The following is a 13525-nucleotide window of genomic DNA, read 5'->3' as shown; positions in this document are numbered from 1 at the left end:
AATGTTGATAGGTCCGAAGGTGGCAGCAAAACTATACGGAGCTTATCACGACAATCCAGCAAAGAATTTTAACACTTACTCCCTAACTTGGTTCTATAAGGTTCACTATTTAAACAAAACTTGTGGAGCTAGGGTTATTTATCTGGCTCGATCGTATTTCCTTAGCTACAGCGAATGGCGTTGGTAATGCTTGTGCTTTCCTTTTCTTTCTGTGTGTTTAGAAAAAGGGGAAGGCGAAGAAGAAGCTGGGTGATCAATTGTTTGCTGCCATTGTGAATGGAGAGAACAAAAAGCTTACTCTTAAGCAAATCTACTCCATAGCAAACGCAGAAGGGTTGTCGATTGCTCTGCTTGATGGACGTGGTTCTTGGTTTACTGTTTCAAGGATCGAGCGCTCAGCACTTGCTCAGCTCCTAACAATGGCCAATGAGGCCAAGGAGCTCGCCACCTTCCATCTCCAAGAGTTCGTATTATATTTCCACATGATTTTATGGCTTGTTTTTTTCTTCCAGGAGGTGGGGTGAAAGGGATAGAATTTTCTATGGTGCTGCAGTGCGAGAGAGTGACCGAAGAAAATATGGATCAGATGGTATGCCATGCGAGCTCATGACAGAAGAAGAGCTTTTGGAAAGAGCTAAAGAAGGGGTGAATATCTTTCATGGTGTTCTGCATTTTAAAAACCATTTTTTTTTTCTTTTTGTCTTTTTCTTTTTTCTTTTCTTTTGCAGCCACTTCCACCTGTAGTGAAAACCAGAACGAAGAAGGAGAAAGCTCTAAAAGGTTTGTAGCTTTTTTTCTACTGTCTTGGTTAAAGCCAGGAGCCCGCAGTTGAGATAATTGAGGACACTGAGCAACTAGCCCCAGAGAACACCAAAATCAAAGTGCCAGAACCAGCAGGTGACTAAGATATCTGTGTTTTGCCTTGTTTGGGGTATCTTTCAACTAACAAGCGGAAAGCAGCAATACAGAACGTATCCAAACGGCATTTGACAGGAGAGCTCATTGTTTCGGATCCACCAACCAAAGTGCCTCAGGAAGAGGAGCTGATTACCACCAGAGAGGTACCTTATATACTAGTCATACTAATTGTTTGCTAACCAGGAAGCAATAAATAAAAGCAGAGCATTTCGGCAGAAATGAAAGATGAGAAGTTGGAGTTTGGAGAGGTAAACCATAGACTTGTTTTTGTTAATCTAGGAACCTCATACATTTGTACTACACAGGGAATGGATTGGGATACTCGTACTTATGTCAGGGATCTACAATATTGCCATGGAAATGAGAAAAGACTAGATGTTACGGAGCTGAGAAAAGACTCGAGAAAAAACTATACAGAGCTGATAAAAGACGTCGATCCAACCTTGTATGTTTGCCAAAAACATGAGCATAGTATCGGCGTGTATGCTTGTGCCAAACACAGGAGCTTCTCAACCTTGTATTCTGGTGTTTTTAAAAACAATGTTTTCAAGATGTGAAGTGGGAGGAAGGTTTCAAGTGTAAGAATAGTTCCATTCATCGTTAAATCTTTTTCCAGCTCCTTGGATTGTTGTTCCTGGAGCAATTGCTTTCACCGTTTTCCAGACATTTTTCACCAAGTTCTTTCTTTTCTTTTCTTTTCTTTATTTGACCAACGATTAGATGCATCTAAACGTTGGTGGCAGCTTCTTGCGAGCATAGTAGGATGCACAATGCGTCCGCCCTGGTAAAACAGAAGCTGCCATCAACGGCCAAATCCTTAGATCGAGCTTCATACGCCCGAAAGCTGCGAGAATGCGCGAGCAAAGAAGCTCTTGACCATGTTTGCAGTGAGATCTCTCGCTCCAACTTCAGTGGAGACACCTCTCTGGGAAACATCCAGCTCGAATTGTACAGCAGCCTTGGATGCGTGGATGGCGCGAGATCTGCCTTCGACCGGATTCGAACACCCAACACCTTCTCCTGGAATCACATTATCAACGCATATACCCGGAATGGGCATCTCCAGCACGCCAAGGATCTCTTTGCCAGGCTGCCCATTCGAGATTCCACCACGTGGAACTGTCTCATGTCGGCATTCTCCCGACAAGGGGATCTTGCGACTGCCAGGTATCTGTTCGACAGGAATTGTTACAAGGATACTGTCTCCTGGAACGCTATGATTGCAGCATATACCCGAACCGGGCATCTATCCGACGCGATGGAGCTCTTTCACCGGATGAAGCTCGAGGGATTCCGCCCAAATCAATTGACCTTCCTAGGCACGATCAATGCGTGTTCTTCCTACGCCCAGGCGCGGACGGTCGAGCTCTCGATTTGCGAGGCCGGGCTCGCTCCAAATCCCGTGCCATCCACGGCATTGATCGAGACCTACGCCCAATTCGGCACCACGCGCGATGCCTGGCGAGTTTTCGATCGCGCGGCACCCCGGGACAAGATCTTGTGGACAGCAATGCTCTCGGCCTACGCCAAGAGAAGATCCATCGAGGAACTCAGGGCCTTGTTCCAGCGATTGCCCCACCACGACCTCGTCACCGCCACGATCGCGCTCTCCACGGTCGCTGCGGCCGGGAATCTGGGCGAGGCCGAGGAGATCTTCCATGGAATGCCGCACCATGATGGACTGTGCGAGACGAGCATGGCGGTTGCATATGCCCAAGCCGGGGATCTGCCCAAAGCGCGAGCGATCTTTGATTCCATGGCCAATCCACACGTAATCTCCTGGAATGTGATGATCACCGCCTACGCCCAGCGCGGCCACGGCCGCGAGGCCCTCGATCTCTTCAAGCTCATGGAGATCCAGGGCGAGCAGCCGACAATCGAGACGGTGAGCGCGATCTTCGACGCTTGCGCTGCATTAGGGCTCTTCCCACAGGGAAAGCTCCTCCACGCGAGCTTCGCCGGTTCCGGGATCGAGTCGGACCACGTCGTGGGCACCTCCCTGGTGGCCATGTACGGGCGCTGCGGAAACTTGGGCCGCGCTCGCGAGCTCTTTGACGCCATGCCGTACAAGAATATCCTCACCTGGACGTCCATGGTGGGGGCATATGCCCAGCACGGGCATGGCCGCGATGCCCTAAGGCTCTTCCACGCCATGGCGCTCCACGGTGAAGCGCCCGACGACATCGTCTTCAAGAATGTGATCTACGCTTGCGGCCAGGCGGGGATCTTCGCGCAGGTCTGGAAATATTTCCAGTCCATCCAGGGAGATCACGGCATTGCGCCAGGGATGGAGCATTACAAGATCATGATCGATCTTCTTGCCCGGGCGGGGAAGGTCGATGAGGCTGAGGATTTGCTCGAAGCAATGCCGTTTGAGCCAGACAGGATCGCGTGGACGAGCTTGCTGAGCGCCTGTAGGGTTCTTGGCGACAAGGAGAGGGGATCGCGAGCGGCGGGGCTGGCGACGGCGTTGGAGCCGTGTGGAGGAGGAAGCTATGTGCTCGCAACGCAGCTTGGGGAGGAGGACGTGTCTAGGGTTTGGGAATGCGAGCGAGGAGCTTGACGATCGCTGGGAGTTTCTTCAGGCAAGTTCTTCTTCCTCAGCAAGAACAGGCGGTCGTCGAGAGAGAGGCAGCGACAGGGATCTTTGTGGCAGCGCTCAAGGCATGCACTGGCACGAGAGATCACCAGACCGGGAGAAAGATCCATGGCGATGCCCTTGTCCATGGGCCTGGGAGAAGCATTTACGTGGAGAACAGTCTTGTGAGCATGTATGGCAAGTGTGGGAGAATGGCCGATGCTCGCGGTGTTTTCGAAGGGATGAAGCTCCACAGCGTTGTCTCATGGACGTCCTTGATCATGGGCTACGTCGACAATGGCGAGAACGAGCTTGCCCTCCAGCAGTTTTCGAGAATGCAGCAAGAAGAACAGTGCGCTCCCAACGAGAGAACTTTCGTAGCTGCGATGATGGCCTGTTCTAGCTCGGCAGCGAGAGAGCTCGGCAAGAAGATTGACGGGAAGCTACTCAAAGCCGAGAGCTTGGAAAGAGGAGCAAAGCTGCACGAACAAGCAGAGAAGAGTGGCTACTGCGAGGACGTGTTCGTGGCCAGCACTTTGATCGATATGTATGCCAAGTGTGGGAGCTTGGCGGATGCTCGCAAGGTGTTTGACAAGATGGTAAGTCCTACGGTTGTTTCATGGACGGCACTGATACTGGGCTATGCAGAGAATGGTGAGCCGGAGATGGCTTTGCAGCTTTTCCAGCTCATGGACTCCAAGGGCTGTCTGCCAAACTCCCGAACCTTCGTGGCTCTCTTCGTTGCCTGCGGCCGTCTAGCGACGAAAGAAGAAGGCAAGCACGATGATGGCAACGTTGTGAAGCCCATGTCCTTGGAGAAAGGAACACATCTACACTCCCGAGCAGCAAAACTTGGCTTTGATTCGGACATGTTCGTGGCGAGCTCGCTCATAGACATGTACGCGCGGTGTGGGAGCTTATCGAGCGCCAGAGCAGTGTTTGACGGGATCAAGACGGGACACGACGTAGTAACTTGGACAGGGATGATTCAGGGGTATGCAGAGAACGGTGAATCGGACGCAGCTCTGAAGCTGTTTCAGCAAATGAGAGCGTGCAACTGTGCACCGAATTCGCAGACGTACGTGGCTGTTCTTCTCGCATGCGGCAACCTGGCTGCTCTTGATTCTGGGAGGTCCATCCATGCAGAGATTTATCGAAACGGGCTAGAAGACAATCAGTTTCTATCGAGCCAACTGCTCGACTTTTACGGGAAGTGTGGGAGCAGCGGCATGGAACAGGTTTTCGACTCGCTTCCAACGAGAACTTCCATCACTTGGAGCGCTCTGATAGCAGGATATAGCTGCCAAGGGAGGAGCCAGGATGTGTTCCATGCATTCAAGAGCATGCGACAGGAGTGTATCCAGGTTGACAGTGTCACATTCTTATGCGTGCTCTCGGCGTGTAGCCATGGTGGTCTGGTACAACGAGGGAAGCAGTACTTTGCGATGCTCTCCGAGCATGGCATCACACCAAGCCTCGAGCACTATCACTGCATGGTCGATCTCTTGGGACGTGCAAATCATCTGGAGGAAGCACTGGCGATGATCGAAAACATGCCTTTCAAACCAACGTTAGTGACTTGGATGACGGTCCTGGGAGCTTGTGGGAAGTGGAAAGACGTAAAAACTGGAAGATATGCTTTTGAGTCACTGCTCAAGATAAATCCCAGCCACACTCCAGCGTTTGTGCTCATGGCTAACATCTACGGTAGCGTAGGAATGCTGGAGGAGCAACGGAGGATCACACCAGGGCCTTTGGTAAGCAAAAAAAATTATTAAGTTTGCTCGTTTACTTTGATTGACACATCTTACCTTCTAGGTGGTGGAACCGGAACTTTGAGCCCCAGCAATGTATCTCAGGGGCGAGCCTTGATGGATGGGAAGACGACGGTGGCCACGGGATGCAGCAGCCATGTTCCACTGAAAATCTCCCCAGTGATCAGTGGATTATCATAGCCATGGTAACGGCCAGAGAGATACGACCACACGAGGCTCCCGGAAGCAACCATTGCAAGCTCACTTGCGAATTTCGTCAGCTCCGAGTCGCAACCTTCTTCGTCGGCAATCTTCTTCTGCAAGGCCAGGATTGAGTGCTCTTCTGCTTGGATCATCTCACACAGCTGGTCAATCACATCCTGAAAGCTGATCCCCCTGGGGCCATGGTACGAGAGAACCGAGATCCAGTTGTCGTGATAATCGCCTCCGTAAAACTCCTTCCGGAAGGACAGCAGGTCATTGACGAGAATGACGTAATCAGACACAGAGTTGAGGAGCTCCCGGAAGGTTGGAGACTGGATTTGAGCTTGGTTGAGGCGGATTCCCATACAGAACTCGGTCATGATGCCCCCGAGGATGTCCATGAATCCATTGGCACGACGGGTGAGCTTATATTCTTCCGGTCCAGGGACGCTCTTTCTGGTTCGGTGGTGGACTTGCTTCCGGACACCTTCGAGTGAAGCTGCCAGGCAGTGCAAGTAGCGGTCCAGCAAAGGTGGCTCCATGGCAGCTCGAAGCTCTCCCAGAACTTCTTTATACAGAAGCAGCACAGGATTCCGGATAGCTCCATCCCTGGAATTTCCACTGCCAAGGTTGGTGATGGTGGTGTTGAGCCGAGGCATCTCTTCCTTGCTGCTGGATTCGAGCAAATCGTCGATGAGGAGGAGGGCCCAGAGATTCTTACCGGCCAGGACGAGCTTCTCCCTCTCGGCATTGGGATACATCATACAGGCGTACAGTCCGATCTTGGAGTGGATCATCTTCTTCCTCACACTCTGGTCAGTGATCTTCATCTTGCGAAGCATCCACTCGTCGATCTGGGGACTGATCGTCGCGGATTGCGGGTGGTAGGCGAACGGGATGTTGTTGGGAAGCTGCGGAAGCTCGAAGTGCGTGACAGTGGAGAATTTGGAGATCAAAGTGGCCTCCATTTCTATGCTCCTCTTTGATGCTACGAGAAAGATGGAACCAGGGGGGTGAAGTAACTTGCTAGCAACATGTGGTTACTATGAAGAATTGATGTTTTACAGCTTGGCACCATGCCTCCAGCTGGGCGCTGGTAACAAAAAGTTTATCTATACACATCCCCACCTTGGGCGCTGTAAAACTCTCGACCATCCTGTCCTGCAGCTCTGATCGCTCCTGCAGTATGAACATGGGAATCAATCATAAACGACACAAATCTGTAGAGAAGAAAGGGTGAACACAGATACCGGAGCCCCTCCTCTTGATTTTTATTTTACTCTGTCAATGCTGTCATGGGGCATCCTCCACACATAGATCTCGATTGGGAGTATACCAGATTCCATGATCATGATCCCAATGGGTACGTTGTGTACCAATAAAACCTTCCAGACTTCTATATATCTCGACACTTGCTCACCAACCAGGCCAAGGAACTCCATCTCCATGAGTTTGTTTTGTGATTACTTCTCACCTGATTTTCCATATTATATTCTTTCCAGGAGGTAGGATGAGAAGGATAATTTGCCATGGGGCTGCAGTGGATGCCATGCATGACGAAGGAGGAGCTTTTGGAAAGAACTTATTTTGTGCCTTTCACATTTTAAAAATCAAAGTTTTGCTTGTCACCTCTCAAGACAAAGAACGAATTCGCATAATTAACTGATTAGCCAAAACCGAATGAAATATTTGTTTGCTAGTGTACCTTTCAACTATTAAGTAGAATCATGAGAGGCAATACCAAGATGCGAGATAGTTCATTTTAGGATGGAAAGCTATGCATTACCTACTTTAGATTGGCAAAGTTCTATGGAAGATATTTGCACTGCTGCAATACAATCAGAAAACACGCAAAGACAATCAGATACAAGCTTCCCTGGAAGTTTGTACTGCTCTTGCTTCGTCAGAGTCAGGACATATGATCCTAGTTGACAGGTCCTGGAGGCTCCTATGATCGCTGCAATTTTCCAGTCCGTCCTTGAGCTTCACGATGTTAGAGACGACGTGGTGCCCCGAGGCGAAGCGTTCCACAAGCAGCACTCGAACCGCTGAATCGTTGACGTTGTTGCAGTCAATCTATATCATAAATTCAATTCTTTTCAACAGTATTATGCAACTATCTGGGTCAAAATCTGAATTTGAATGGGTCAAAACTTAATGTTCTCGAAATCTGAATTTTCCATTCATCTTCTCCTCAGTGCCAGATCTGTTTGCTGGGAAGTTCTTTAATCGAAAAGCTGAGTGCTCTGGGATCCGGGTCAGATCGTTTTTCTGACGGGGCCAAGGGACTCGGGCAAATCGGCGCTTTCTTCGCGAGTTCTACTCTAGGCAGTTCTACTCTAGGCAGTGTGCCGGCGTGTTCCAGCCTATGTCGACATGCGGGTGAGGAGCAACACGAATCCCGCACAGTTTCAGATAAACTTGGCTGACAGTCTTGCAAAGTCTCTTCAGCTCAAAGTAAAAGCAGATGCGAAGGGCTTGGGATCTCGAAGTCTCCGTGGAGAAGATCTCGCTGAAGACTCCCTGGAGTTCGCTCAACTTTTGCGGGAAAGAGCAGGATTCCATCGACATGCTTTCGAGGGCTACATGTCCGCTCTGCTAAAGCACCAGTCGGCTTTCTTCAATGGATTTCCCACGATCTTCATCGACGAAGCTGGCTAGCTGGATGCCCTACTGAAGTTCCTGGTGCGGATCTCTAAGCAGACGAATGTGGCGAACGTGGTTTTCGGTTCATTAGAGAACTTGAAGGAATGGTAGGATAGCATCCGTGGTCATAAAATCAGCTAAGTGTTGGCCACTTAAACGAAGAGGAGGCCAAAGAGTTCGTGAGGCTGAAGCGGAGGTGTTTGCGATTTGGGATGACATTTATGCACACTTCGGGGGAGCCATTCTGCTGCTGCGACAGCGCTACGGAGGAGTGAGGACTGGAAAAATGTGGTGGAAGCCATGGCAGCTGCCAAGGACGGAGTCATCCCCTTGCATGAACTGTCTGTATCTGGAACTGCGCTTAAATCAATGATCCCCTCCAATACAGGGAGCCGACTCCTTGGGACAGGGACATCAACGTATCAGCTCCGATTGTCATGCCAGTGGCAATAGTTTCTGGCTAATAGAATATTCTATATGATTTTTTAAATTATACTAAGCCTGCATTTTGCATCAACCATGACTTCCTGAAAAAATTACTAGCCACACTAAGTAGGATGTGATACATGCTTCAAAAGCCTTCTTGCATAGAAACAGCTTCTCATGCTTCCTTTTTCGTTTCTTGTCCTGTGAAACTAAACCACAGAAAAACTGCTGGACGGAATCGCTTGCGACCTTCTGCGTCACCTAGAAAAACTCACGGTAAATCGCTTTTGTCTCATTAATCATGTAAAAAAGCGGTGCCCATATAAAAAACCTTGTCGCAGAGAGCCACCTTGACATGCTCGCGGACATAAAACAAGAGCCGAGTATCCAAACTGGGATGGAAGATCCAAGGCTGTGGAGGAGCTAGCAAACAACACTCTGGGTTTACTTGGAAGCTGCCCGCTGCTTGGACCGTGCGTATAAGCCTTTCGACTACTACGCGGCTGCTAAGTTATCCACTTAATCTTAATACGGGCTAGTGGACAGTGCCTCTTAACAGTTGCATTTATGTTTTTCCAGGTCGGGTCGATCGAAATCGCTCGACAAGGTTGGGCGAAATGCTCAGTTCCAAACAGCGTGGGTGTGAGCCTTTGGGATCAACGCGTGTTCCTGATAATGGAGCAGAGCACACAACACTCTCTCTCTCTCTCTCTCTCTCTCTCTCACACACACACACACACACACACACACAAAAGAGATTGATTTTGCTTGTTTGCCGCTTTTCTCACAGCTTATTCCGAGGATGTTTACATGAGAGAGAGAGAGAGAGAGAGAGAGAGATTTTGCTTGTTTGCGGCTTTTCTCACAGCTTATTCCGAGGATGTTTACATGAGAGAGAGAGAGAGAGAGAGAGAGAGAGAGAGAGAGAGAGAGAGATTTTGCTTGTTTGCGGCTTTTCTCACAGCTTATTCCGAGGATGTTTACAAGTTTTGATGACAGCTCGCAAGTGAGCTGGTGAGCTGTGGTTTTCGAGTTTGATGCGCTTCAAAGATTGTGAAGCCTCAACTCAAAAGCTTTCCACGTTTTGCTAATGTTTTAATGTTCCAATGGAACAGCTGGCATACAAAGAAGAACAAAGCTTCGATCGAGAAAGCGTCCATCTCTTTCACTGACAGACTTTTGGTTCCAGGAATAAGTTCCGATTCGAGATAGAATTCGCACGCTCTCGGACATTCAACTAAGCTTTTTATAGAACAAATCGCTTTCTGGGGAAGTCTAAAAAGAAGGACGCGAGGTGTCGTTTGGGACAATTCAATGCGAGGAGGAAACCACCAAACGATCGCAGCAAAAGGACTAGTACCATACTTTCTTCGCGTTAAATTGCCGAAAACTCCAGGATCTCTTTGATCCTCTGAGGTGTCTTCGTTTGTCCATGAATCTCCAGGACTTCAATAAAAAAATCTCTGGGCCATGGTAGCAGTGTGGTAAATACATTGAGATCGATCACCATTTTCTTGCTGCTGGCCAAGGGAGAAGCAATCAGCCCAGGAATCACCAAATGGCAGTGCTCGGAAAGGTACATCTTCAGCTTGGACATTTGCCATCTTACAAAGCTGACTACGCTAAAGAAGAGGAGGTACGCCTTCGTGCAGCTGGTAAAACTCTTTTCAGTCTGGCTACCATCCTTTCTTGCAGCTCTTGCTCCTGCAGTATGAACATGAGAATCAATTAGAAACGACACAGATGTATAGAAATAAAAGGGTTGATGATGCATACTGGATCATTCTTGCGCACTTGTTTTAGCAGATCAATGCTCTTTTCAACTCTCTCTTTCATCAGCACTGCATGTAACACACTTTAGGGACAGAAATCTTTAGACACATGAACTTACTATATAATTCTCGACACTGTTGGAAAACAAAATAATAAACAGGTCAGTGGAAAATAATAATCATTGAGGGTTTCACCTTTTCTCGATCGCCAATGTCAAAATCCACTCGAGAAGTATCCACAGGTTCGGCAAAGTGGAAGTAGATTCTCTTTAAATAATAAGGGAAAGGAATTGCACTTCATAAAAATAAAACGAAATGTGAAGAACCAACCAAAGAGAGAGCTCTACCTGGGAAGATTTGTGAAAGGAAATGTGCTGATGGGATGAACACTCTCAATATCCAGGTTAAGTGCTGTGTACACTTGCCTAACAACGTTACTCAATGGCGACTGTAAAATATCGTTTGAGTCCATAAATACTTTAAATCTGCAACCAAAACAAAAGGAACAATTTAAAGCTTCTAGCATTAAATCCTCTCTAGAATTTTACTCACGCTTCGTCGCCACCTAAAGCACCAAATGGAACGATGATCGCATTGAGACGGATAGCCATTCGAACAAAATCAGTAGTGGGTTTCCAAAAGAGTTTGTATTCTTCCCCCTGCTGTTGCCAGAGATGAATATCAAAATGGTCAAAAAACTATGATACCTCACCTTACGCTTGCAGACTTCTCTTGCACCACCCGGGAACAAAAGTACGTGCTGCCCTTCCTACACATAAATATCCCGAAGATCATATCATGCAGTTTTTACCACGCAAACCTTGAGGACTCTGTAAGCTTCGAACTTGTTGGCTTTAACACAGCCATATCTGTAAGAACGATTTTCAGAGCTGTAGCTATTTGGAAGGCCTTACTTTTCGAAAAAAGTTCCCACTGCAGACATCCAATGACCAGGATGAGCGAGAGTGCGGCACTTGAACCCCCGGAGAAACAGCTAGTAGCACAATGTCAAGAATAGTGTTTGCTACCAGGAAAACAAAATACCTCGTGAACAAGAACTGCTGAATCATATACACCAAATATTGTGTGGTTTCCGACAAACAGCACGGGTCTTCCACGCTAAAAACTCACCGCCACCGTGAGAAACTAACTGGCATTTGAAACAACATACCAAGAGAGAAGGAGAAGGCAAGTTGTCAGCCCCGGAGATGAATGGAGACGTCAAGAACTACAAAGAAAGAAATTAGTAGCATTTTGCTAGCTCTTAATAACTTACACGCCATGGACCGAGTATATCGCCAAGTTGATCCATCGTCTCATCTGGAACAGCGTCATTTGGCTGATCGTGGGATGCATTAGGATGATGAAAACCGTGATCATCCATGATCTCAGCCAAGTCTATGCAATCCTCGAGCAAAGCCATATGTCCACTGAGTAAGAAAGGTGTTGGTAAAAGCCGTAAAATGATCCAGTAGGTTTTACCTGTCTGGAAGAATGACCCTCTTGGAGTTTGGAATGAGACTTTGGAGCCGGATACCCTCGGCTAGCGACGCTAACATTCGATCCTTTGCCGAGGATAGCTGCCAGTCAAGCAAGATTTGATGGAAACATGAGCTTGAATCATAAAAGTCACTCACAATCAGCGTGGGCATCTGGATGGATCGAAGCTCGCCATCTGAAAGCTCCGCTTGATCGTTAAGCATGGATAAACGAAACGCAGCACACTCGGCAGGAACGAAGTCTATGGGCGAAAGAAGGTCGTCGTCTGTGGACGAAACACGGTTTCTCTTCACCATCAAAGGCAGGAGAATGTCCTGCAAACAGAGAACAAAGCCATGGTTTCTGAAAGAACTTGGTGGAGCGTCGACTTTACTTTACCTGAGCAAACTCGTAGAGAGGCTCCGGAAAGAGCGCGAGAATGCCAGTGTGACCAACAATGCTGGCAAGCTTGTTGCTTTGTGCCAAGTTCGTGGAAGGATTCACCTGTGATAACACACTGGGAAAACATGAGAATCAAAAAAAAACTTTTCTTTTCTTCTGCTCGACATACCAAAACGAGACGAGACACAACATCGCCTGCCGCTCTAGCCAAATGCAAAGCCAAACGCCCTCCAAAAGACTCGCCAACCAGAATTACTTGCTCGTAACCTTTGGCCTCGTGTCTCAAGAGAGGAGCGAGCGTGGCCGTGAGTGACGACCACCCTGATCTGTTGCTGCTCGGGATGTATACACATCTTATGTCGTGGCTGCAATGGCGAAACTTTAGTCTAGTCGTGATTCTAAACACAAAAACTTCACGTACCCGGCAGCGACGAGAGATGGCAACTGCGGTCGAATCCCCTGGCCCGTGCAATCCATTCCTGGAACGTAAACGAGGAGAGATCTTCTGTGTGGAACGCGAGCGCTGGGTGGCACCAGCACCTTTAGCGGGTTGAGCAAAGTGACGTGAGTTCCCACACCCCGGGAGAAATCGGGAGTGGGGCAGCTCGGCACGGCAGCAAGGTCATCGACGAGGCTGCCATTCTGGGTCGCGGCGGATTGGAGCTCGGTGCTGGCACTAGCAATGAAAACTAGAGCCCTCTTCTTCATTGCAGAAGAAGCACTTCTTTTTCTTCTCGAGGAAGAGACATACCTGGGTTTGTAGAGGTGCGAAGGGAATAGGACGGCGCTGGACGCTATGTCCACTCCCATTAAAATAGACTTCCAGATTGAGCATCCACAGTTCCCCTACCAAGATCCTTGAAATTTGTCAAAGAGAATGTCTCTTCTCTTTCTCCTTTTAACAAAATACATAAACTAAACCATTCAAGAAGTTTTTAGTTCTCGTAAACCAATGTTTAGGACATGGTGGGCGTCCGGACACAAGAACGCGTGGTTTATGTACTACATCTGCCGGTTTTCAAAGCTCGTGGTGTTTCGACATGCAGAATTGGCAGTATATAAGCAGTAGCGAACTCCAAATCCACAGGCTCCTTCTAAGGGAAAAAAAAAAATGAAAGATCTTTTCAGAATTTCAAGTGTCACTCATTTCGAGCTTCCGCTGCTTCCCAACAACATTCCATTTGCTTGCCACCCGGAATTCCAATCAATCAGCCTCAAAATCGACAAGTGGTTCCTTGGCAAGATGAGAATCGCCGACGAGACTTCCAAGAAGAAGGTGCTGGAGTCCAGGATTGGTTTGTACGCCTGTATTGATGCATCCCGCATGCTAAGAGAGAGAAGCTTGT

At 48.3% G+C, this 13525-nt stretch overlaps 2 protein-coding genes and 1 pseudogene across 7 annotated transcripts; 1 reads left to right on the top strand and 2 right to left on the bottom strand.

Moving 5' to 3' along the window:
• Window positions 1–1395: 1395 nt before the first annotated feature.
• Window positions 1396–5274, top strand: LOC112343501 (annotated as a pseudogene).
• LOC9640904 ((3S,6E)-nerolidol synthase-like) lies at window positions 5117–7104 on the bottom strand. Its single transcript, XM_024667091.1, has 2 exons — window positions 5308–7104; window positions 5117–5248 (listed from the first exon to the last, which is right to left on the bottom strand). The coding sequence occupies exon 1, from the start codon at window positions 6420–6422 to the stop codon at window positions 5352–5354; it is 1071 nt and encodes a 356-aa protein (XP_024522859.1). The 5' UTR covers window positions 6423–7104; the 3' UTR covers window positions 5117–5248; window positions 5308–5351.
• Window positions 7105–9867: 2763 nt separating this feature from the next.
• Window positions 9868–13054, bottom strand: LOC9640966 (acyltransferase-like protein At1g54570, chloroplastic). Of its 6 annotated transcripts, XM_024667097.1 has the most exons (18): window positions 12720–13054; window positions 12601–12658; window positions 12349–12544; window positions 12177–12281; window positions 11936–12112; window positions 11781–11878; window positions 11575–11728; window positions 11470–11526; window positions 11343–11417; window positions 11213–11292; window positions 11119–11167; window positions 11011–11067; window positions 10851–10960; window positions 10646–10783; window positions 10494–10593; window positions 10418–10433; window positions 10303–10367; window positions 9868–10230 (listed from the first exon to the last, which is right to left on the bottom strand). In XM_024667097.1, exons 2-18 carry the CDS (start codon window positions 12654–12656, stop codon window positions 10144–10146), a joined length of 1620 nt encoding a protein of 539 aa, XP_024522865.1. In that variant the 5' UTR covers window positions 12657–12658; window positions 12720–13054; the 3' UTR covers window positions 9868–10143. The 6 variants fall into 6 exon arrangements, 5 of the variants coding, with proteins under 5 accessions (XP_024522865.1, XP_024522862.1, XP_024522863.1 ...); XM_024667094.1 differs by having other exon boundaries at window positions 12601–13054; XM_024667095.1 differs by having other exon boundaries at window positions 10851–10957; window positions 12601–13054.
• Between the last annotated feature and the right edge of the window lie 471 nt (window positions 13055–13525).

Source organism: Selaginella moellendorffii, unplaced genomic scaffold (genome assembly GCF_000143415.4).
Source record: "Selaginella moellendorffii unplaced genomic scaffold, v1.0 SELMOscaffold_154, whole genome shotgun sequence".
Classification (NCBI taxonomy): domain Eukaryota; kingdom Viridiplantae; phylum Streptophyta; class Lycopodiopsida; order Selaginellales; family Selaginellaceae; genus Selaginella; species Selaginella moellendorffii.
The sequence above is the reverse complement of the archived record's forward strand: the minus strand, read 5'-3'. Positions and strand labels throughout refer to the sequence as shown.